Consider the following 25,295-nt stretch of genomic DNA (forward strand, 5'->3'; position numbering starts at 1 on the left):
TAGTGAAATCTCTGCTTTGCCCCTTCCTGGGCATATGAACTGGGGTGAGCGGCTTAACCTCCTATTTCCTCATCCGTGAAGTGCGAAAGCCAGTCCCACCTACGTTTTAGGGTTTTAGAGAAGACGACGCGAGAGGTGAGTAAAAGACCAGGCTTGTGCAACGCAATGAATCAACGTTAGCTATTATTATTATTCGCTGTCAAAAGGCCTGGGCGCCCCTCCCCCTAATGGTGAATCGAGAAACTGCGCCCGAAACTAGTGGGAGGGACCTTCAGCAGGTGCACAGAGCGCGACAGACTGGGGGCCCGCCTTCAGTTACGCGGTCCTTATCCCCAACCGAGCCTGGGACTCCTCCCCAGGCAAGTCCGGAGAGAGCAATTTTCTCGTTGTCCGGATCAGGTCGGGGCCCCTTTAAGACTTCCTGGAGAGTCCCGAGCCGCGGGGCCGAAGGCTGCCCTGGGTCAGAGGGGAGGCCCCGCCTAGGTGGGTGGGAGAGGCGGGACGGGCGGGCGCAGCTTTTGCGGCTCTGGCCAATAGGAAACCGACTTTGCAGCCGCCTGGCGCGTTGATCTTCCGTTTCCCAGGCTGAGTGGAACCGAGAAAGGAGGCGCACGGGCGGGATGACAGCACGGCTAGATATTGTGCTTCAGTGGCCGCGTAGGGAATGTAATTGGAACGGGCGTGCTGTTGCAGGCCTAGATGGCGCGGAGTTGGTCCGTGAGAACGTCTAGGAAAAAAGAGAACTTTAGTTCCTGATGAAAATTAGTAGAGGCAGGAGGTCAAGTGGAAAGGGATTACGTAACCCAATCCTGGAGATCTCCTTACCTCGCCTCCTTGGGCAGAGGGTAAACTGAGGCACGTAGAAAGGAGCTCCGAAACCAGACCTGAGATATTGCTCTCTCCAGCCACTCCATTTCCAGAATGAATGTGGTGCTCCCTAGGTTGTGCTGATACCGGGGCATCCCTGACCGCCCCCCACCAGCTCCGCCCTCAGCCCCCTCCCCCCCAAAGCGGGTCGGGGGAGGAGAAGCAAGTTCTGGCGCGGGCGGCGACGGCTAGCAGTCACCGCCTCCTTCAAGTGCCGGAGCCCGGCAGGCAGCGCGGAGGCTGCGGTGGCAGTGGCCGCGGAGCTGGCCCTGCAGGGCCCCGGGGGGGGAGGGGGAGCCGTCAAGCCCCCGCTGAGGCCGCCGCTGCTGGGCCTCCCCTCCCCCCCGGGCTGGCGCCATGCGGGGGGGCCCGGGCGAGGCCGAGCGGCGTCAGCGCTGGGGTCGCCTCTTCGAAGAGCTGGACAGTAACAAGGATGGTCGCGTGGACATCCGCGAGTTGCGCCAGGGACTGGCCCGGCTGGGCGGGGGCGATCCGGACCGCGGCGCCCAACAGGTACCCCCGCTGGGATACCCCTCCTGATGCGTGGCGCTGGGCCCAGTTGGCGCCTGGTAATCTGAGCCCCTGAATGGAGCGCCAGGAGTCGCCCGTGACAGCCTGTGCTGGACTCCAGGACCCGTGCCTAGCTTGAGCGTCCCTGTCTCTTTGCCCGTGCCCGCCCGTGTCCGGGCCTGACGGGATCCCTCAAGACAGGACCACCGAGGCCCCACGCCTGCAGTTCAGCCAAACCCAGCCCCCTCCTCCCTCTGGGTGGAGGATGTCTGCCAGGGAATGGGGCCACGTGCGCTTTACTGCCCACTGCCCGGGACACACCCTCCTCTGAACTCTTTGCACAACCCAAAGACATGGCCTGCACCCACCTACAGGAAACATGCCCTCCCTTCCCTCCTACCCGGCTCTGGGCACCCACTACTCTCCCAGGCAGCTGCCCCAGACTCTCTGTTTACATTCCCTTCCCTGTCCTTTCTAAGACTTGGCTCAATGCCCCAAGTTTTCCCAGCCAAGGACCCACTCCTATCTGAGGCTGCCCTCCGCTGGGGATGCTCCTATCCAAGCAGGAACTTGACCCCAATCCCTCTACATCTGAAGACTCAGATGCCACTGGACTGTCTCCATAGCACCCTGAAACCTCCAATCACCCTCCCACTCTACAGATGGGCAAACAGAGGCCCAGTGGATGCTCAGTGCGGTTGTGTCCTTGCTACCACATTGCCCAGTGCTGTCTCCAGTGAGAGCTCTTGAAACTGCCATGCAGACAAGTTTTTAGAAGAGACAGCTGGAAGGACAGGCTTGCAGAAACAAGAGCCCAAGTCCACCTATCTACTTCCCAGCTCTGTAACTTTGGGCAAGTTACTTGACCTTGACGAGCCTCATTTTGCTCGCCAAGAAAGTTGGATGACTGCTGTCCACCTCACAGACCTACCATGGCCTTGGGCATCTTGTTGAGGGGAGAGCCGATGGCAGAGTGATGGGCCCAGACTCCTGGGACATAAGCTTGTTATGCCCTACATTGTGGGAGCAGCTTAGAGGAGCTCCCTCTGACCTTTCTCCCTGCCAGGGCATCGCCCCTGAGGGTGGCACTGACCCAGATGGCGGCCTTGACCTGGAGGAGTTTATCCTCTACCTGCAGGAGCGGGAACAGCGCCTTCTACTTCTGTTCCACAGTCTGGACCGGAATCAAGATGGTAAGGCCCAGGGATGGGGCTGTGGGGCCCTTGGAGACCCCAGTGGGGTTAGAACTGGCAGTGCCAGGAGGAAGCGGGGAGGGCCGCTTCTCCGTGATGACTCACAGGCTATTTCGGGAGCTCTCCTCACCCTCAGCTAGGTGGTTCTGGGCCCAGCTGGCCTATCACACCTCCTTTTCCTAATGGGGTGGGACCCTATTATTTATAAGTCTTATTATTTGTGGCACAAAGATTCCTCTCCCCGCATTGCTCCTGGATTCCCTGTGAGACAGAGCCACCCCCATCGCATTTTCTGGATGTCCAATGTGGCCTCAACTCCCTGTGGCATGGGGACCCCAATAATTACCCCTGGACTTAATCCTTCATTCATTCAGCAAATGCAAGTCCCTCTCAATATGAACCAATTCCACCTCTCTGATCCCAGTGGGTCAAGGGCCCCTCCCCGCAACCCTGCCACACACTTCACCTTGGGTTTCTGCGTGCCCTGGTCTTGTTAGACATCCCCAATCCAAGCTATTCTGGTCCTCTGACTTGAGGTCCCCTCCTCGGGCCCCCTCCCCAGGTCAGATTGATGTCTCTGAGATCCAACAGAGTTTCCGAGCCCTGGGCATTTCCATCTCGCTGGAACAGGCAGAGAAAATCCTGCACAGGTGAGTGACTGGGTCCATAATCCCAGGTAACTCAGATCTCCAAGACCCCCTTAGCCACCTCGAGCCTCTGAACCCTGGACCCAATCCCAGGGAGGGAGTGGAGCTGAGATCTTGGGCCATTTGCTTTCCCGCTCGTAGCCTCAGTGTGCCCCTCTGTAAAACGGGGGGCCTCGCAGTGCCAAGGAGCTCTGTCTCCTCCCCAAACCAACCAGAATCTCTCACCTCCCTCAACTCACCTCCCTGCCCCAGGCACTGATTCTGTCCCACCTGTGCCCCTCCCCCCACCAGCATGGACCGTGATGGCACCATGACCATTGACTGGCAGGAGTGGCGTGACCACTTCCTGTTGCATTCGCTGGAGAACGTGGAAGATGTGCTGTATTTCTGGAAGCATTCCACGGTGAGTTGGGGGTGACGATCCCAGCCTGATGGTTGCGACCTCTTTTCCCCATGGCATAGGGGCAGGAGCTGGATCAGCACTCTAGTGGGAGGAGCCACTGGGAGCAGCCTGAGTGTGAGGTTCTGCTCTCCGCTTCCTTCATCTGGGGCTCTGGGACTGATGGGAGCTGATGGGAGCCCTTTAGACTTACTGCAGGGCTTTGGGGAGGTAGGCAAGAGAGGGCTCACCAGATGGGGCCTCTGGTCTGCCACCCTCTACCTATGCAGCTCTCCTTCTGCTGGTTTCTAGTTCTGCCCAATAAAGAATTCTGCTGCTGAAAAGACAAGTTAGGAAGCCACTGTTTTTGGAGGGTCTGATGAGATCCATTAGAATGAGGGAAGAAGTGCTCTGGATTGTCATTTCTGGGGTGGGAATCCCTGAGTGATGCTTCTGATAGAATCTGATGGCATCTGGAGGGGATCCATCCTTGGGATCTGCTGAGAATCTCTTGAGAGATCCAGAGATTCCCACCCTGGGAGACCTATGAGGGTGTTGGTTAAGAAGTCCACAGGTGAAGATGCTAGAAGACAGATGATCTCTGTGGGAGAGACCCCTGGGGATCAGGGGGAGACCCCAGGAGAGAGCCACTGGGCTCCTGATATGGGAAGCCACTGGGCTCCTGATATGGGAAGCCCCTGGGCTCCTGATATGGGAAGCCACTGGGCTCCTGATATGGGAAGCCCCTGGTAGGATCTTGTGTGGCCCTGGAGGAATCTTCTTCTGGAATCCTTATGTGAGAGACCCTTGGGTGGAATCCTGCCTAGGGATTTCATTAGCCCTGGAGGGATCTTTATGGAGCAGAGGCTTGAATAGGAGGCTTTGATGGGATTGGGTGGAGGTCCCCAGGAAGGACATTACCTCTCATGGAGACTGCGGGGCTAGGTCGGGTAGGGATCCGAGAGAGATCTCTTGGATTGGTGGACTCTCTGGGTATCCTGGAATTCATGGCGGAGACACCCCAGTTTAGAGCAGAGTCACCTCTCCCCAGCCTCAGTGGGTCATGACACCCCCAGCCTCTGCATCCCCAGGTCCTGGATATTGGCGAGTGCCTCACTGTCCCAGATGAGTTCTCAGAGCAGGAGAAACTGACTGGCATGTGGTGGAAGCAGCTGGTGGCGGGCGCAGTGGCGGGGGCCGTGTCCCGGACAGGCACAGCCCCTCTGGACCGCCTCAAGGTCTTCATGCAGGTGAGAGGCCCTCGAGAGACCCACCCCCTCCTTTCCCAGGCCTGGACCTCTGGAAGGGACCCCAAAGCCACCTGTCTCCCCCAACCCAGGTCCACGCCTCCAAGACCAACCGGCTGAACATCCTGGGGGGCCTCTGGAGCATGATCCAAGAGGGGGGCGTGCGCTCCCTGTGGCGTGGCAACGGGATTAATGTGCTCAAGATTGCACCTGAGTCGGCAATCAAGTTCATGGCCTATGAGCAGGTGGGGGCAGGTGTGGGGAGGCATGGACTGTAGACATGGGGTCTGCAGGATTGGCCTGGGAGTGGGGGAATGTCTGTGGGTCCCTGGGAGTGGGCATCTGCTCCCCTACGGGTTGCCCCCAGCAGGGCAGCAGAGGGGAACTTCAAGGCCACGGAAGGCTAAGCCCTGAGGTCCCTCTGTGTCTCCTCAGATCAAGCGGGCCATCCGGGGGCAACAGGAGACCCTGCATGTGCAGGAGCGCTTTGTGGCTGGCTCCCTGGCTGGCGCCACAGCCCAGACCATCATCTACCCCATGGAGGTGAGGAGCAGCCCTGGCAGAGACCTCGTGGCACTGTGGGAGGTCTGCAATCACCATTTCACTCCAAGGTGTGAAGTGGGATGATCCGCTTCACGTTGATCCACTAAGCATTGGGTGATCACTTCGTCTCTTCCTGATTCAGACTCATTACAGCAGTGCTGTTTCTTGTGTAGCTGGTCTGGACATCACAGTTTGACATGTGATTTCTGGGGACAGTAGTGGTTTGTTGGTTTGTTGTTCAGTCGCTCAGCTCAGTCATATCTGACTCTGTGATCCCATGCACTGAAGCACACCAGGCTTCGCTGTCCTTCACTATCTCCAGTTTGCTCAAACTCATGTCCATTGAGTCAATGATGCCATCCAACCATCTCATGCTCTGGATGAGAAGGTCCCCCTTCTCCTCCTGCCCTCAGTCATTCCCAGCATCAGGGTCTTTTCCAGTGAGTCAGTTCTTCACATCAGGTGGCCAAAGTACTGGAGCTTCAGCATCAGTCCTTGCAATGAATAATCAGGGTTGATTTCCTCCAGGATTGGCTGGTTTGATCAGTGTTGGTTTAACTGTTTAGATAACAGTTGTGGGGGCCAGCCATTGATGGATATGCCTCTTCTAAGGATCCTGGTTTCCAGGATGCTTGTCCCCAAGGGAATCATTTCCAAGTGAAACCGTTTTTGGAGAAATCATTTCAAGTTTCAGGTTGTACCAGGCATCAGTTAGGATTGTGAGTGATAGAAAACCTAAATCACATAAATGAAGTCCAGAGGTGAGCAGTCCAGGGATGGTATAGTGGCTTCAGAATGTTGGAGAACAAGACTCTATCTTGTTCTACCACCTCAGCATGTGGCCCCCTCCTTATGGACCAAAATGGCTGCTTGTGCTCCAGTTACAACGTCCACATTCCAGCCAAGAAGGAAAAACAAAGGAAGGCACAGCTCCCTGACCTTAAGGATGCTTTCTGACAGCCTTGCATCCTTCTTCACCTTCATCGGCTAGGACTCAGTCACATGGCCACACACCTAGGGAAGCTGAGAAATGTAGGCTATACTTCTAGAGGCTGTGTGCTTGCTGAAAATAACAGATTCTATTGCTAAGGGTGAAGATAACAAGATATTGGGAGACGGTTAGCAGTGGGTGCCACATGCAACCTTAACAGTTTGTCGGTATAGAGTTTGGAGGCAGAAGATAGATTCTAGAGCAAGTGATTCTTTTAATTCAGTTATTCTCAGGGTGTCTCCACCCAGCTGTCTTCGTTCCTGGATGTTGTGATTCCAAAGGCAGCTTTTCCAGGGATAATCAGGTTCTCCCCAGGTGCTGAAGACACGGCTGACCCTTCGCCGGACGGGCCAGTACAAGGGGCTGCTGGACTGTGCGTGGCAGATCCTGGAGAGAGAAGGGCCCCGTGCCTTCTACCGTGGCTACCTGCCCAACGTTCTGGGTATCATCCCCTATGCGGGCATCGACCTGGCCGTCTATGAGGTCTGTGGCACTCCCTTCTCTGGGGTCTACTCTCCCTGGGGTCTGAATCAGCTGACCTCCATAGCTACAGGTGGAGAAGCAAAGCACCATGGGCCATGGGGTCCTGGGGAACCTTTCCAGGCATTGCATCCCCACCCACTGCGACTCTTCCACTTCCTACCACAAGAACCTTCCATCTGTAGTTTGGTCTTCCCAGGTCTCAGGACATGTGAAAGTTGGGGACCACTCCAGCTCAGAAAATCAAGGGAGCAGGCAAAGATGAACTTCAAAGATGCCCATCTCCTCCCAAAATGTGGGTCAAACACGCCTCTACCTCCAAGCTAATGTGTTCTTTAAGGCCTGCCCATTCATCACGATAAAATCCACACCCCATGGTCAGCATCTTGGGACCTTTATCAGGAGAGGAAGGAGCTGGGAGTTTTTGCTGTTTCTCTTCCAGGGACCTCATCCATTGCTTCTCCCTTCTCCTGGCAGGATCACCAGGTTCTCCCAATTACCACAGAAGTCCCCAGGCATCCCTGCCCCAATGTTTGTATCCAGCCCAGCTCCCTGGGTGGGCAACCTGTCCAGTTGCGAACTCAAAATGGCCCTGGGCTTGGCTGAATGCTTTGCTGTTGCCATCTTGAATTTGTTTTTCTTTTTCTTTCTTTCTTTTTGGCTGCACTGGGTCTTCATTGCTGCACTCAGGCCTTCTCTAGCTGTGGCATGCCAGGGCTACTGTCTAGTTGCGGCGCACAAGTTTCTCACTGCAGTGGCTTCTCTTGTTGCACAGCACAGGCTCTAGGGTGCATGGGCTTCGGGGGTTATGGCACTTGGGCTCTAGATCTCAGGATCAGTAGTTGTGGCTCACGGGCTTAGTTGCCCTGTGACATGTGGGATCTTCCCAGACCAGGGATCAAACTCATGTCCTTCGCACTGGTAGGTGGGTTCTTAACTTCTGGACCACCAGGAAAGTCCCATCTTAAAATTTTCAGTAATCTTTGAACAGGGGACCTCCCGTATTTTTATTTCCCACTGGGTCCCACAAATGACATAGCTGGTCCTGATCTGAGATCCCCCATACATGCCAACCCTACCTGCCCTGCCAGCACCCAGCGTCTACATAGCCAAATGAGATAAAGCTTCATTCATTCGCTCATTCGTTTGTTGGTTTAGCAACTGTTTCCTAAGCACCCATCAGTGCCTGGCACTGTGCTGGCTGCTGCATCCAAGGTTGTTGTTCAGTTGCCAAATCGACTCTCTGTGACCCCATGGACTGCAGCACACCAAGCTTCCCTGTCCTTCACTATCTCCCTGAGTTTGCTCAAACTCACGTCCATTGAGTCAGTGATACCATCCAACCATCTCATCCTCTGTCACCCCCTTCTCCTCTTGCCCTCCATCTTTCCCAGCATCAGGGTCTTTTCCAGTGAATCAGCTCTTTGCATCAGGTGGCCAAAGTATGGGAGCTTCAGCATCAGTCCTTCCAATGCATGCATTCAAAGAGTACAACCTAATTCTTGTCCTCCTGGGATGCCCCTCCAGTGGACAAAGAAGGCAGTAAACCAGCAAATAAATAGTTTCAGATCGTGAAAAGTTCTCAGAAGACAACAAAGAGAATGTGTAATCAAAAGTAGCTGTGGGCAGGAGTGGGGCATTGCTGGGAATGCCTCTGAGAGGTGGTGATGGAGTGATGTGCTGAATATATATCAAAAGAGAGTGTGAACAAAGCAGAGGGCACAGACAATGCCAAGGGCCAGACACAGGAATGAATTAGGTCTCTTGAAGAAGTGAAAGTCTCTTTTTTTTTCTATTACAGCTTATTACAATATATAGAACGTAGTTCCCTTGCTATACAGTAGAACCGCGTTGTTTATTTTATATACTATAGTTGGTATCTATGGGCCTTCCCTGTAGCTCAGATGGTAAAGAATCTGCCTGCAGTGCAGGAGACCTGTGTCCGATCCCTGGATCAGGAAGATCCCTTGGAGAAGGAAATGGCAACTCGCTCCAGAATTCTCTTGTGGAGAATTCCACAGACAGAGGAGCCTGGTGGGCTACAGTCCATGGGGTCGCAAAAAGTCAGAATCGACTGAGCTACTGACACACAGATTGTATCTGCTAATCGCAAACTCCAAAATTATCCCTCCCCCTTCACTTTTCCCTTTTGGTAACCATGAGTTTTTTTTCTGCATCTGGAGTCTTGTTTCTGTTTCATAGATAAGTTCATTTGTATAGTATTTTAGACTCCACATACAAGTGATATCATATGGTATTTGTCTTTCCCTGTCTGACTTACTTCACTTAGTAGGATCATCTCTAGGTCCATCCACGTTGCTGGAAATGGCATTATTTCATCCTTTTTTATGGCTATTAGTCCATTGTACCATCTTACATGGTACTTATTTAAGTAAGTACTTATATGGTCAGTGGACATTTAAGTTGTTGCCCTGTCTCAACTATTGTGAATAGTGGTACATGTATCTTTTCAAATTATAGTTTTGTCCAGATATATGCCCAGGAGTGGGATTGCTGGATCAAATGGCAGCTCTATTTTTTAAGGAACCTCCATACTGTATTCCACAGTAGCTGTACCAATTTATGTTCCCTCCAAAAGTGTAGGAGGGTTCCCTTTTCTCCACACCCTCTCCAGCATTTGCTATTTGTAGACTCTTTAATGATGGCCAGTCTGACCAGTGTGAGGTGATACCTCACTGTAGTTTTGATTTACATTTCTCCAATAATTAGCAACATTGAGCATCTTTTCACATTCTCATGGGCCATCTAAATGTCTTCTTTGGAGAAATGTCTTTTTAGGTCTTCTGCCCATTTTTTGATTAGATTGGTTGGTTGTTTTGCTGTTGAAGAGTGGAAGTCCTAAGTGGCCGGATAGAGCTGACATAGCAAGGACTCAAAGATCACAAGTTTGGGTTTCTCCCAAAGGTGATAGGAAGCCATTAAGACTCCTGAGCAGAAATAACACACAACCTTATTTCATTCATTCTTCACCCTAAAAGGGATTTCAGAGGTCTAAGTAGTTTGAGAAGCCCTCTTGACATTTCAAGATCTTAGTTAGTCTCTTAAAGACTCTGAGAAGTCCTGCAGAAACATGACTTACTCTTTTTTAAGTACAGTGTTGGCCATACTTATCCAAGTATCAAAACCTCTTTTTAACATGACTGTTCTTAAAAACTCATTAAACACCTAGTTGGCTAATGCAGCTCTAGCCCCAAAGTCAGTATAGTAAACACTTCTAATTTGCCCCTTCCACACCCAGACCAGACATCACCAATCCATTACCACACTTGAGTCTCTCTCAGCACAGTTCTGGGAAGCCATTAGCAATGGATTAAGATTGACTCAGGAAATGCAACCTATGAGCCTTTCCAGTCCCAGGGTCAGAAAAAAGATCCTGGACTTTTTTTTTTTTTTCCCGAGGCCTCACAGAAGGCTTCAGAAGGGATTGGCCAAGAGCATAGCTCTGGACTTGGGGGTGACTCTGAATGCTGTCACCTTTATCTTGTGGCTTTGGGCAAGTAACTTCCCTTGAGCCTCAGTTTCTCATCAGTGAAATGGGGATAGTAATTGTTATTTAGTCATATCAGTCATGTCTGACTCTTTGCAACTCTACGGACTGTAGCCTGCCAGGTTCTCTGTCCATGGAATTTTCCAGGCAAGAATACTCGAGTGGATTGCCATTTCCTTTTCCAGGGGGCCTTCCCGACCCAGGGATCAAACCCACGTTTCCTGACTGGCAGGGGGATTCTTTACTGAGCCACCAGAGAAACCCATAAAATAGGTCTGCTGCTGCTGCTAAGTCACTTCAGTCATGTCCTACTCTGTGCGACCCCAGAGACGGCAGCCCACCAGGCTCCCCCGTCCCTGGGATTCTCTAGGCAAGAACACTGGAGTGGGTTGCCATTTCCTTCTCCAATGCATGAAAGTGAAAGTGAAGTCGCTCAGTCGTGTCCGACTCTTAGCGAGCCCACGGACTGCAGCCCACCAGGCTTCTCTGTCCATGGGATTTTCCAGGCAAGAGTACTGGAGTGGGGTGCCATTGACTTCTCCATTAAAATAGGTCTAATTGGGCTAAAATCAAGGTGTCATCAAGGCTTCTTTCCTTTAGGAGGCTCTAGGAGAGAATCTGTTTCCTTAGATTTTCCAGTTTCTGATGGCCCACGTTCATTGGCTCATGGCCCCCTTCTCCATCTTTAAGGTCAGCAACATAGCCTCTTCCCCCACCTCATGTCTCTCTCATGTCTGTTTCTGTCATCACATCTCCTTCTCTGACTTTTAGAAGGTGACATGTGATGACATCAGGCCCACTTGAAAGCTCTAGCATAATCTCCCACCTCCGGATCTTTAACTTCATCCTATTTGCAAAGTCCCTTTTGCCAAGGCAGGTATCCTATCCACAGATTCCAGGGATTAGGGCAGGAACAATAGGGGGGCCATTATTCCACATACCAGAGAGGGTCTGTGTGAGTGCGCACAGTTGCATCTGACTCTTTGCAATCCCAGGGACTGCAGCCCACCAGGCTCCTCTGTCCATGGGGTTTTCCAGGCAAGAGTACTGGAATGGGTAGCCATTCCCTTCTCCCCAGAATCTTCCCCACCCAGGGATCAAACTCAAGTCTCCAATATTGCAGGCAAATCCTTTACCATCTGAGTCATCAGGGAAGCCCAGAAAGAGTCTAGGTGAGGTTTTTTTGTTGTTTTTTGGCCCCATGGTGCAGCAGGCATGTGGGATCTTAGTTCCCCGACTAGGGATGGAATCCAGGCCCCCTACATTAGAAGTGCTCAATCTTAACCACCAGACCACCAGGGAAGTCCCCTTTAGGTGAGGTCGAAGCAAAAGCCTGCTTGGCTAAGACCAACTATCACAGGATACAGAAGCCAGCCAGCAGGGTCCTGGTGTCACCTAGCTCCAACCCACCCTCCTTCCTTCTCCACCCCTCCCAGACCCTGAAGAACCAGTGGCTCCAGCAGTATAGCCACGACTCAGCTGACCCGGGCATCCTCGTCCTCCTGGCCTGTGGCACCATCTCCAGCACGTGCGGCCAGATAGCCAGCTACCCACTGGCCCTGGTCCGGACCCGCATGCAGGCCCAAGGTGAGGCCTGGGTGGGACAAGGAGACAGGGAAGGTCTCACAACTCGGGCCCATCTCCCCATCCCCCAGCTCTTCCTCCTGAGAAGGCAGAGTCCCAGGCTGGGATCCTCCTGGAATTTGGATTGGCCTTGACTCAAGCCCTGACTTTTCTCTGGGCCTCAGTTTACCCTTTTGTGACACTGGAATGGGAGCCCTTTATCCTAAGCAGGAGAACAGACACAGTCAGTACTGGGTGAGCATCCCAGCGATCTCAGTTGGGAGGCAAGCTTTCTGGGCTGGTTCTTGGAGTTCTCATTTGCAAGGCTGGGTTATAGCCAGGCCAGGGAGCAACAGGGCCAGGCTACAGGCTACAGTTGTTCTATTGTGTTTCTCTGGATTGGTTTTTGAGGTTATTTTTCTTTTTTCTCCCCCCTACTATCCCTCAACTTTTTTTTTTTTTTTTTTTGAGAATTTCTATGGGGATTTTAGCATTTGTGTGTTGGGATTTTTGCCAGGGGTTATCTGCGCGTAACACGTATATAGTCTCCCAACCCTCAAAGGGCTTCCAGGCTGAGAGGAAGGTGCTGAATAAATCATCCCAAAATTAAGTATGGATTTAGGGTTGAATGAAGGGGAGGGGAAAAAAGCCAGACTCAGACTTGGGGCACCAAGGAGGGCTCCCCTGAAGAGCTGGTTTGGGATGGAGAATGGAAGGATGAGTCAGAGTTTAGCTGAGAGAAGGAAGGGATGGAGCTCCAGGAAGAGGACACTTCTGTGTCCTCTCCCACCTCCCCCTCCACACATACCTGCTCTGCTCATCATCCCCAAATGGGGCCCTCCAGATTGGGGTGAAAAGTTGAGCAGCCAAGTCCAAGGCCAGTAGAAGCCCCAAACTGGAGTAGTAGGTTCCACTGTTAGTCCCTCTTGCTGCAATGACCACCTGGCCCAGCCCTGGTGGGGGTGGTGGGGAAAGAGGGGGAAGTGAGAGGGGGACCTCTGGCCTTACCTGACCTCCCCACCCCTCCCCAGCCTCCATTGAGGGAGCCCCCCAGCTCTCCATGCTGGGTCTCCTCCGTCACATCTTATCCCAGGAGGGCGTGCGGGGCCTCTACCGGGGCATTGCCCCCAACTTCATGAAGGTTATCCCTGCTGTGAGCATCTCCTATGTGGTCTACGAGAACATGAAGCAGGCCCTGGGGGTCACGTCCAGGTGAGGGACCCAGAACCTACCCCCGCACCCCCAGATCCCTCACCTCAATCATGATGTCCCCCCACACCTGGGCCACTGGAGACCGACAAGACAGCCAGTGGATCCCAGGTCCTCCCCCCACCCTACCATTCAAACCACAGGATCCCCAGACTCCAGCCACTGGATCCCACGTTTCCCTGTCCCCTCACCCCCGTACTGAGTGCTGGACCTCCATGTCTTAACCACTGGATCCCCCACAAGCCAGCTAATGGATCCTGACACCCCAACCACAGCAGCACCTACCCAGTATCTAACCGCCCCCCCCCCCACCAGCTGCCTCAGGCACCGGATCCAGTGTCCTCAGGCAGTGCTGGATCCTAGATCCCCAGCCCTAAACTGGCGGATCCTAGATCCTCTGCTTCGAGTCCTGGATCTCCAAGCTCAGCCACTGGACTCTGGATCTCAAGAAACCTCAGCCACGATATCCTGACAATGCAAGGCCTAGATCCTGGGACCCCATCCACTGGATCCTGAATCCTCTCCCTCTAACCACTGGATTCCTGAATCCCTTTACCTCAACACAGGGTCCCAGATCCTGCTGCTTCAGCTCCCCAATTCCCACATTTCAAGCATCATTCCCTCAACACCCCCAACCATGGACTCCAGATTCCCAAGCCCTCATCTTCCAGATCCTCACTCCTCAAACCACATTCTCGAGAACCCGATGGCAGAGGAGCAGTTCCAGGCGACTACAACTGTAGGACCCCAGATCTCTGGACTGCAGGCACTGGACATTGAAACTTCACCCATAAGAGGTGGACCCTGCCACCTCTAGGCACTGGGTGCCAACCCCTTAACACCTGATCTCTGACCTGAACCCTCCCAGGCACTGGACCTTGAAAACCCAGAGCCCCCAGCTAGCTCCCACTAGGCCAGTCAGCACCCTGGATCCCACACACCCCTGTTCCAGACACATACCAGAGACCTTCCCCCATGGCAGAAACCCCACAGTCTATGGAGCCTGCAGGAAGCCCAGGTCCCAGGCTCCCAGCTTGAAAACCTACAGGATGTGCCCACAGTCCTGACACAGCTGACGCTGGCAAGGGGAGGAGACATCCCTCCCAGGCCCTGCAGAGACGCTGGACCCCCAGCTCCCTAGCATGGACATGCCCCTAGGCCTGGGGAAGGGCCGAGGTGGGGGGAAGGGCGTGCTCAAATGCTCCTCCAGCACTCTGTTGGTCTCACATCCTCTTCCCACCTATAGGCTGATCACAATCCCCAGAGCCTGGCTCCCTCTCTCTTAGGGCCAGCAAGCAGGCAATCTGAAGCTGGGAACACATGAAGGGGACCCCACACGCACACACATCCCAGCACTGCCAGCCCCTCCCCAGGCTTCAGAGTTGGAAACCAAGGATGCAAAACAAAGCCCCAACCCCCTAAGCCCCCAAATTCACTCCAGGTCTATTTTTCTACCAGAGAGGAGTTGACAACCCATCCCCCCTACTTACCCCAGCCCCCCACCCTGTACATTCTGCACTTTATATTTGGATGCTGAGCTTAGTATCATTGGGGAACCCCTCTCCATTCCTTCCAAGTCCTTGGGGAACCCCATTCAAGGACTGTGAAAGAGGAACTGGGATGTTTGGGAGATGGGAGGACCCACTCCCCTAATGCTTCCACCTCCTCCACCTACATTGCGCCCCACCTCCCTGCCTGTGCCCTGCCTGTGTGTGTTATTTCAAAAGAAAAGAACAAAGGAATACATTTTCTAAGCTCTTTCATTGTGGTTTTTACTGAAAGGGGGTGGGTGGATGTGGGAGCACCTCTAACTACTCACAGGGAAGACACATGGGTTGTCATCCATCATTCACGGAGACCAGGAAATGACTCCATGAGCCTCAGTTTCCACATCTGTAAAGTGGGTGCAGGGGCAAGTCCACATTCAAGAGCCCTCCTAATTTGTCCTGTATGTTTTTCTAATTACACAAGTGTGTCCTTTTCCTTGGGCTGCTGTAAAAAGTTATCAAAAACAAGGGGCTTAAAACAACAAGAAAATTAAATATTTTTCTATTGTGGTACAATACACATTACATAAAATTTACCCTTTTAACCAATTTTAAGTGTTCAGTTCTATGACATTAAGTACATTATATTGTCATGCAACCATCCCCACCATCCATCTCGAGGACTTTCTCATCTTCCCAAACTGAAACTCTGTCCCCATTAAACACTCACTCCCCATCCCCTACCCCAGCCCCTGGGCCCACCATCTACTTCCTGTCTCCAGATTTGACTCCTCTGGGACCTCCTAGAACTGGAATCATGCAATTATTTGCCCTTTTCCATCTGGTTTATTTCACTGGGCATCTTGTCCTCAAGGTTCATCCATGTTGTAGCAGGTGTTAGAATCTCCTTCCTTCTGAAGGCTGAGTAATATTCTATTTTAGCGCTTCCCTAGTGGCTCAGTGGTAAAGAATCCACCTGCCAGGAGATGCAGGTTCGATCCCAGCAGGAACCTGCAGGAGACGCAGGTTCGACCCCTGGGTCGGGAAGATCCCCTGAAGAAGGAAATGGCAAAGCCCACTCTAGTATTCTTGCCTGGGAAATCCCACGGACAGAGGAGCTTGGCCGGCTACAGTCCATGGGGTGGCAAAAGTGTGGGGCACGACTTAGCAACTAAACAATGACAACAGCAAGGGTGGTCGAGAAGGTAATGTTTGAATAAAGAGTTTTAAATGGTGAGGGAGGGAGCCATGGGGATGCCTAGGGAAACAGCATCTCAGGCAGAGGGCACAGCAGGTGCAAAGGTCCCCGGGCAGCATCATGCCTGGTGTGTTGAAGGAACAGCGAGGAGGCCTATTTGCAGCAGAGTGAGCAAGTAGGAGAGAGGGAGAAGGGGAGGGCTGGGAGGGGATGGGGCAAGTAGAGCAGGACTTTGTGGGCTGCGAGGAGGACTTGGGCGGGTAGGTGGAAGCCCTGGAGGGCTGTGCGCAGAGGAGGGGTGGGCCCTGACTCAGGTACTCATGCGCGCCCTCTGGTGGCTGCTGCAGGGAAGACAGACTAAACCGTTAGGTCTGGAGCAGGGGGAACAGGGGTGCAGGCCACTGCGCTGGTCCAGGTAAGTGACAAGGGGCTGCACCAAGGTGGTAGCCATGTACATGATAAGAAGCAGTCAGATTCTCGATATACTTTGAAGATTAAGCCCACGGGATGTAGTGACAGACTGTGCAAGAGAGAAAAGGAGGAATCAAGGATGACATCGTGGGTTTTGATCAGACAGTTTGGACAATGGAGATGCTCCCAACAAAGACCCTCACTGGATCCTATTGACAACGCTGTGCGGTAGAGTCAGTCATGACTTCCGATCTCCAGATGGGGAAACTGCCGCTCCGAGAAGTAAAGCAGGTAACCCAAGGGCACACAGCAAGAAGAGTCTGAGATGGAATCCAAACTCGGGGCCATCTGACTCCAAACCTATGCCCGTGTTACTTCAGGGACTGACGGTGTGTCTCTCTCTCAGAACTCTAAAGGCTTCCCCTTCTCCCCCACTTCCATCTCCTGTTGACGTGACAATGAAAGGCAGTGTGTCCGTTTCCTGTGGCTGCTGTAGCAATAGACCACGAACTTAGTGGCTTAAAACAACACATTGTTGTGGAGGTCAGAAGCCTGACATGGAGCTCACTGGGCTAAAATTAAGCTGTCAGCAAGACTGGCCCCTTCTGGAAGCTCCAGGGGAGAATCAGCTGACTGGCCTTTTCCAGCTTCTAAAAAGACCACCTGCATTCCATGGCTCGTGGCCTTCTTCCTCGCATCCTCAAAGTCAGCAACAGCCTGTGGAGTCTTTCTCACCTCCAATCCCTCTAACGCTGACCCTTCTGTCTCCCTTTTCCCTGTTGAAGAACTTGCAAGATTACATTGAGCCCCTATGGTGAATCCAGAGTCATCTTTCCATCTCCTCATCAGCTGATTAATAATCTGAATTCTATCTGCAAATCTAACCCACTCCCTCTCCCTTATATTGCCATGTAACATAACACATTCATGGGTTTAGAGCGATTGGGATCTGGACCTCTGGTGGGGTGGGGAGACACTCACTCTGTCTGCCATATGCAGTGAGGTCACAAGGGCCACTGTGACCTCATCATCCCCTGGGACCCAAATTTACAAAGCACCCCTCCCACACAGTTGCTGGATGGACCAACCTCTGGCCAGAGATTTGAACCTGAGTGTCCTGACCCTCCAGCTATGATGGGAGCCCAACCAGAGCAAGCTCAGAAGCCCAGCTCACGGGTCCAGACCCTGTTTAAGAGGGTCAAGGCCTTCTTCACCAAAACCGGTCCCCCACCCCCACCCCCAGCCCCCTCCCGGAACCTGGGCTGTACCCACGTGTACGGGTATGTGTTTGGGCACCTGGGGGAGAGAGAACCAGAGCATCCCCCATCGCAGCAGGTGAGCTTGGCAACCACAGGCCCTGAAGAACCTGCAGCTGGAACCGTAGAGGGAGAAGGTCACCCTACCGGCCCCCTCTGTATGCCCCACTCCCCTCCAGGCCAGCCTGGGTGGAATGCCACCTGGAAGCTGTGGGGACCAGGGCAAGCCTTGGACTGGAGCCAAGGGGGAGGGGAGGTTCTAGAGATGTGTCAGGAAAAGGACCTCCAGCCTGAATGAGTGTGGGTAGGAGCTGGGTCTGTCCTGCAGGTGCTGGACACAGGGGAGCAGCTGATGGTCCCTGTGGATGTCCTGGAAGTGGATAATGAGGGAGCCTTGTGGAAGTTCCTCCTCTCGGGAGCCATGGCTGGGGCAGTGTCTCGCACGGGCACGGCCCCTCTGGACCGTGCCAAGGTGTACATGCAGGTGTGTGGGGACTATGGCGCTGGGGCCATTGGGCTGGGGATGGATGGAAGTGGAGCTGATGGAGTTCAGGGAGGGGGTGAGTATGTAAATCAGAAAGAGGGACAAGGGTGGGGTTGGGAGTGGAGTTGGAGTTAGAAGGGGCAGGACTTCCCCAGCAGTCCGACAGTGGTTAGGACTCTGCGCTCCCACTGTAGGAGGCACGGGTTTGATCCCTGGTCAGGGCTTGCTAGGTGGCGCTAGTGGTAAAGAACCCACCTGCCAATGCAGGAGACATGAGACGTGGGTTCAATCCCTGGGTTGGGAAGATCCCCTGGAGAAAGAAATGGCAACCTGCTTCAGTATTCTTGCCTGGAGAATCCCATGGACAGCTGGTGGGCTATAATCCATAGGGTTGCAAAGTGTCAGACATGACTGAAGTGACTTAGCAGGGAACGAATGTCCCACATACCAAAAGGTGGGGGCTGAATGGAGATGAGGCGAAGGGCTCCTCAGAGGGCTGACGCGGGCTCCGTATTTGCAGGTCTACTCCTCCAAGAAGAATTTCATGAATCTGCTGGGAGGTCTCCGGAGCCTGATCCAGGAAGGGGGCATCTGTTCACTCTGGAGGGGCAACGGTATCAACGTGCTCAAGATTGCCCCGGAGTATGCCATCAAGTTCTCTGTCTTCGAACAGGTAGTGGGGAGGGGATGATCTGCTTTCCCCAGCCCCACCCTCAAGCCGTCACCTCTCTGGTACCCACGACCCCCTAAAGCTCAGATTTTTATCCAAAACATACTTAAAAAATTTTTTTTAACTTATTTATTTTTGGTGGTGCTGGGTCTTCGTTGCTGTGCCTGGGCTTCCTCTAGTAGCGGCGAGTGGAGGCTCCTCTTTGCTTTCTCTAGTTGTGGTGTGCAGACTGCTCATTTCGGTGGCTTCTCTTACTGCAGAGTAAGGGCTGTAGGGCTCTTGTTGCAGAGTAAGCCCCATCTAGGGCACGGGGCTTCAGTAGTTGCGGTGCCTGGGCTTAGTTGCCCCAAGGCACGTGGGATCTTCCCGAATCAGGGATCAACCCGTATCTCCTGCCCTGGCAGGCAAATTCTTTACCACTGAGCCACCAGAGAAGCCCCCAAGACATATTTTAGTTCTCCAGGTCCCACACCTCTTCCCCTGGGTGAGTTTCAGGAAGGAAAGAAGGCTAGTTCTCACATTCCTCTCTCCCAACCCAGTGTAAAAACTACTTCTGTGGAGTGCACGAGTCCCCACCCTTTCAGGAACGTCTCCTCGCTGGCTCTCTGGCTGTGGCCACTTCCCAGACGCTCATCAACCCCATGGAGGTAAGAGTATCTGCCCTATAGAAGATGAAGTAAGATGATTGGGTGGCAGCTGCTAGGGCTTCTTCCTTCCCTGCCCCCTCCTCCTCTTTATCGTAAGACACATATCAAAGTTGTATTCCAGATGGCTTACACAGTCATCTCAACACTATTTACTGAATGGGTCCTCTCCTCTCTATCACCAATGACAAAAGATGCCACCTCTGTCATTTACTAAATTCTTATATGTACGCATGCTCAGTTGCTTCAGTCGTGTCCGACTCCTTGCGACCCCAAGGACTGTAGCCTGCCAGGATCCTATGTCCGTGGGGATTCTCCAGGCAGGAATACTCGGCGGGGGGAGATCCCCCTCCAAGGGATCTTCCCGACCTAGGGACCGAACCTGCAGCTCCTGCACTGCAGGTGGACTCTTTGCTGCTGAGCCACTGGGGAAGCCCCAAATTCCTAGATGTCTTGGCATGTTTGTTTTGGTGGGGTTTGTTTGTTCTGTTTTGTTGGCGTTTCACCTGACACATGGGATCTTTAGTTTCCCCACCAGAGACGGAACCTGTGCCCCCTGCAGTGGAAGCTGGACCACTGGACCACCAGGGAAGTCCCTGGGTTTACTTCTGACGTTTCTCTTCTTGGGTTCAATCCCTGAGTCAGGAAGATCCCCTGGAGAAGGGAATGGCAACCCACTCCAGTATTCTTGCCTGAAGAATCCCCATGGACAGAGAAGCCTGGTGGGCTACAGCCCATGAGGTCGCAGAGAGTGGGACATGACTGAGCAACTAACACTTTCACTTTTTCTCTTATCACTTGGGTTCTCTTCATGCACTTCTAATTCTCTTACATTTTAAATGATCTAATTTTTTTTTAATGAGTAGACTTTATTTTGTAGCAGTTTTAGGTTTACAGAAAAATTAGGTAAAAAGGGCAAGAGCATTCCTATACATCTTGGCTTACATACGAAGTTTCCGCTATCATTAACAACTTGAATCTGGGTGGTACATTGGTTACAACTGATGAGCCAATATTGATGCATTATTATTAACTAAAGCCCATGGTTGACATCAGGGTTCACCCTTGGCGTTGTGACTTGCTACGGGTTTTGACAAACGTATGACATGCAGCCGCCATAACAGCGTCACGCAGAAAAATTCCACCGCCCTAATGGCTGCACTACACGTGTTCACCTCTCCCTCCTTCCTCCCGTCCCTAACACCCACTGATCATGTTGCTGCCTATGTAGTTTTGCCCCCTTTTTTTCTTTTGGCGGCACCCCGTGGCGTATGTTCAACAAGGTATTTAAACCCTCCCCCCCTGCATTGGATTAGGGTCTTAACCACTGGACACCCAGGGAAGTCCCAGGCTTGTTATTATGTCTTATTATTCTCCATTCCTTATCAGTTTTTCAGGCTATTCTCCATTGATTTTTTTTTTTTCCTTTTAAAATGTTAGAAGTAATCTGCCTTGTTCAGAAAACAAAACCACACACTGGTATTTGTTTTTTACTCATTGACTCTGAACTCAAATGAGTTTAGAGATTATTGCCATCTGGTGGCTCAGGTAGTAAAGAATCTCCCCGCAATGCAGGAGATCCAAGTTTGATCCCTGGGTCGGGACGATCCCCTGGAGGAAGCAACGGCAACCCACTCCGATATTCTTGCCTGGAAAAGTTCATGGACAGAAGAGCCTGGCAGACTACAGTCCATGGGGTTGCAAAGAGTCAGACATGACTGAGCGACTAACATTTTCATTTTCACTTTCTATTCAGTATTGGGTCTACATATCCAAGAATGCATCCATTTGGTTAAGTCTCCTTTGTCGTCCCCTAAACAGTCTTGTAAAGCTTCCTTCCTATAATTCTTGCCCTTGTCTGGTTGAGTTTCTTCGTATTTTTATTTTTGAAGTATAGTTGATTTATAGTGTTGTGTTAATTTCTCCTGTATGGCAAGGTGATTCAGTCATACATATACAATCTTTAATAAATATATTAATGAAAAAATATATCTTTTCCATAGGATTTATTAAAGGATATTGAGTATAGTTCCCTGTGCTATACAGTAGAAGTAGAACCTTCTTTACCAATCTATATATAATAGTTTGCATCTGTGAAGTGTTTTTATTTTGATGGCTACATAACAAATCACCACACTCAAGAGCTTTTAAAATGATATAGATTTATTATCTCATTGTTTCCCTGGGTCATGTCTGGGCACTGGCTAGTCGGGTCCTCAGTTCAGGATTTGATGAGGTGGAAATCAAGGTGTCAGTCAGTTGGGCGACCAATGAACCCATCTGAGGCTTGGGTGTCCTCTGCCAAACTCCCTGGTTGTTACCAGCATTCAGGTTCTTATGGTTGTAGGACTGAGAGTCCTCAACTCGCGCCCTGTGTTCCCTGCCCTGTGGTCCTCTCCATAACAGTTTGTTTGAGACCAACCCTAGGGAACTCCCTGACGGTCTAATGGTTAGGATTCCACACTTTTTTCACTGCCATGGGCCTGAGTTCAGTCTCTGGTTGGGGAACTAAGATCCTGAGAGAGAAGCATGGCCAACATATAAAAAACCAATCCAAGAGGGTTTCCAATCCTTCAATCTCTTCTTCAAACTCTTTTAAAGGGCTCACCTGATTGAGTCAGGCCCACTCAGGATGATTTCTCTTGATTAACTTAAGTCAACTGGTGACACAGGAAGCTCATCTCTGTGATAACCGAGATGGATGGGATGGGGGGCAGGTGGGAGGGAGATCCAAGAGGGAGGGAATGTAAGTACATGTAAAGCTGATTCACTTCATTGTACAACAGAAACTAAGGCAACACTGTAAAGCAATGATATGCCAATTTAAAAAACCTAAAAAATAAATCAAGTTAACTGGTTAGGGGCTTTATTATATCTGCAAAATCCCTCTGCCTTTGTCCTTTGTGTACCCTGAACCAAGAGTCACAGTCCATCAGGCTCACAGGTATAGACCATTTTCAAGGGCAAAGGGAGGCCATTAAACAGAGCATGTGTATAGGGGGACAGGAACCATGGGGACCACCTGAGAATTTTGCCTAGCGCACAGAGTGTGCTGTCTTTTGCGCGACTGTTGAGTTGCCAACATTTTCATTTTATGAAATGTTGGGCATTTCATAAAAACTCCAGTTTCTGGCTTCTTTGGGAAAACTGGCAGATCTGCCTACCTGAAGTCCAGGTAGGGCGAGTTTGGCTGGGTTAGGGCCGCTGCAGACCCCACCCAGCTCAAATCACTTCTCTCATTCTCTTTTTTAGTTTTATTTATTTTCTTGACTGTATCTCACATCACACAGGATCTTAGTTCCCCATGCGTGCATGTTAAGTCGCTTCAGTTGTGTCTGACTCTCTGCGACCCCATGGATTGTAGTCCACCCGGCTCTTCTGTCCTTGGGATTCTCCAGGCAAGAATACTGAAGCAGGTTGCCATTTCCTTCTCCAGGGGATCTTCCTGACCCAGGGACTGAACCTGCATCTGTTATGTCTCCTGTGTTGACAGCCGGGTTCTTTACCATTAGCGCCACCTGGGTAGGCCCCTTAGTTCCCCAACCAGGAATCAAACCTGTGCCCACTGCAGTTGAAGCATGGAGTCTTAACCACTGAACTGCTGAGAAGTCCCTCCCTCACCCTTTGGGTTGAGAATACTTACAGGCCAAGGCAGCTGGGTTTGAAACCCAGCCATGTGCATTCTTGAGCAGTTGCCTCCTGTGCTGGGGAGTCATCGAGGCGATTAGCTCAAATAAGCTGTCTTACTCCTCATCCTCCCCAGGTGCTGAAGACGCGGCTGACCCTGCGCCGGACTGGCCAGTACAAGGGGCTGCTGGACTGCGCCAGGCAGATCCTGGAACAGGAGGGCACCCGTGCCCTTTACCGTGGGTACCTCCCCAACATGCTTGGCATCATCCCGTATGCCTGCACCGACCTGGCCGTCTATGAGGTGTGGGTCCTGCAGAGGGGTTGGCAGGGGTGGTGTGAACCCAGGCCCATGGAGAGCTTCCTCCTGGCCTTCTTCTCTCCTAGATGCTCAAGTGTCTCTGGCTGAAATCAGGCAGGGACATGAAGGACCCTAGTGGCTTGGTCAGTCTGTCGTCTGTGACACTGTCCACCACCTGTGGACAGATGGCGAGTTACCCGCTGACTTTGGTGCGCACCAGGATGCAAGCCCAAGGTCAGCTTGGCCCTTTTAGCAACCTCGCATACCACCACCCCTTGCGTCTACTCTCTGAACTTTCTCATCACCCCCCAAACACACACACAAACTGACTCCCAGACACTCCATATCTGATCCTGGCCATCTCTACTGACCCCTGAACCCACCCAAACTTACACTCACCCCCAAACCTGATCCCAGTCCCTTCAATTAACCCTACATATCACTAAAATGAACACCCAGCTCCCAAAGGACTCCCACAAACCCTGAATATGACTCAGGCCCCCACACTGATCTCAAGACGTATAGTTCCCAAATGACCCCCAACTTGTCCAAATCAGACTCAGGCCGCATCTGGCGCCAAAAGGCAAATCATTCCTAAATATTCGAAAACTGACACTTAGACATTCCCAAACTCATAACCACCTCCCCCAATATCCTGGGAACTCCCCAAATGTGCCTCCCACAAATGGGCTCTCAAACCCCTAAACAAATCCTCAAATACCCAAAGAGGTTCTTAGCTTACCACCCTGAGCTTGAAAATGTCCCCAAACTACCCCTTAGCACACTGCAAAGCTCTAGCAGATCTTTGTTGTTGTTCAGTTGCTAAGTTGTGCCTGACTCTTTGTGATCCCATGGACTGCAGCCTGCCAGGCTTCCGTGTCCCTCACTATCTCCTGGAGTTTGCTCAAACTCATGTCTGTTGAGTCGGTGATGCCATCCAACCATCTCAGCCTCTGTTGCCTCCTCCTCCTCCCACCCTCAATCTTTCCCAGCATCAGGGTTTTTTCCAATGAGTTGGTCAAAGTACTGGAGCTTCAGCTTTAGCATCAGTCCTTCCAATGAATACTGAAGTTGCAATGTTTTCTAAGATGTTCCCTAAAACAAATCCTGAAAATTCCTCACTCTCCGTAAATTGACCAATTTCCTCTAAAAGGCTTCCAAGCTTCTTTTCAACTAACACCCCAGACCCTCTGCTCCTGGCTTCAGTCCCCAACTCCCAACATTCCAGCGCCCGACCCTCCACCCCCCCCCACCCTTGATGCCAAGTCATCTCTGGCCCAGGTCCTGAGCTTGCCTCTGTCCCCACAGACACTGTGGAGGGTTCAAACCCCACCATGTGTGGAGTCTTCCGGAGGATCCTGGCCCAGCAGGGCTGGCCAGGGCTGTACCGAGGCATGACCCCCACATTACTGAAGGTGTTGCCTGCAGGCGGCATCAGCTACGTGGTGTATGAAGCCATGAAGAAGACCCTGGGAGTATAAGCAGTGAACTAGGCGACATACCCTGGGCAGAAATGGAGGGGAAGATCCAGTGTCTCCTGGCCCCAAAGGGCCTTCCAGGCTCGGGACCGAAGGCAGACTTTTCAGGAGAAGCAGGCTGGTTGCCTGGGTCAGAAGATTCCTGGTGCCTCCTCCCCTGGGTGCAGCCTGGGACTAGTCTGGACTCCAGTTTGGCTTGCTACGACTTGTCCTGGTTCCAGGGCAAAAGGGTGAACGTGGAGACAATGAGGAATAAACAGATGGTTTCTGCTGGCCATGTCTGGAATATCTGAGTTCAGGAGGGCAGCTGGGGATCTGGATACCTGGGTCCTGTGGAGGGCGGGGGGAGGAGGGAGGAAGGGCGGGAGTACCTTGGGCCTCTTAGTCTTGAACGGGAATTGGAAGCCTGGAAGACGCCTGGGTCCAGAAGATAAACTGAGGGCCTAGACCAGAGCTTGGAGCTCGGATCCAAGGACCTTATGTGAAGCTGGTGTAAGGTGTCGAATTAAGAGTCTAGGATCCTTCGGTGCTAGGAGGAAATCTAGACCCTTGAGTTGGCAGGAGAGCTGGTTCCATTTCTGGAAGAGAAGTAAGCACTCTAG

The 25,295-nt window shown here is 52.2% G+C and overlaps 2 protein-coding genes across 5 annotated transcripts; both read left to right on the forward strand.

The window, feature by feature from the left end:
* The first annotated feature begins 1,124 nt into the window (after window positions 1-1,124).
* SLC25A23 (solute carrier family 25 member 23) lies at window positions 1,125-14,890 on the forward strand. Of its 4 annotated transcripts, none has more exons than XM_052642535.1 (11): window positions 1,125-1,380; window positions 2,444-2,570; window positions 3,133-3,220; window positions 3,509-3,620; window positions 4,688-4,846; window positions 4,936-5,088; window positions 5,279-5,386; window positions 6,693-6,860; window positions 11,802-11,952; window positions 12,960-13,140; window positions 13,704-14,890. In XM_052642535.1, the coding sequence occupies exons 1-11, from the start codon at window positions 1,225-1,227 to the stop codon at window positions 13,915-13,917; spliced, it is 1,617 nt and encodes a 538-aa protein (XP_052498495.1). In that variant the 5' UTR covers window positions 1,125-1,224; the 3' UTR covers window positions 13,918-14,890. The 4 variants fall into 4 exon arrangements, with proteins under 4 accessions (XP_052498495.1, XP_052498499.1, XP_052498497.1 ...); XM_052642539.1 differs by having other exon boundaries at window positions 13,809-14,890; XM_052642537.1 differs by having other exon boundaries at window positions 2,516-2,570.
* A 2,477-nt stretch (window positions 14,891-17,367) lies between these two features.
* Window positions 17,368-24,935, forward strand: SLC25A41 (solute carrier family 25 member 41). Its single transcript, XM_052643581.1, has 7 exons — window positions 17,368-17,568; window positions 17,818-17,973; window positions 18,494-18,646; window positions 19,183-19,290; window positions 23,051-23,218; window positions 23,302-23,449; window positions 24,524-24,935. The coding sequence occupies exons 1-7, from the start codon at window positions 17,368-17,370 to the stop codon at window positions 24,694-24,696; spliced, it is 1,107 nt and encodes a 368-aa protein (XP_052499541.1). The 3' UTR covers window positions 24,697-24,935.
* Window positions 24,936-25,295: the final 360 nt, after the last annotated feature.

The sequence above is a fragment of the Budorcas taxicolor genome, chromosome 7 (assembly GCF_023091745.1).
Source record: "Budorcas taxicolor isolate Tak-1 chromosome 7, Takin1.1, whole genome shotgun sequence".
In the NCBI taxonomy this organism is placed as follows: domain Eukaryota; kingdom Metazoa; phylum Chordata; class Mammalia; order Artiodactyla; family Bovidae; genus Budorcas; species Budorcas taxicolor.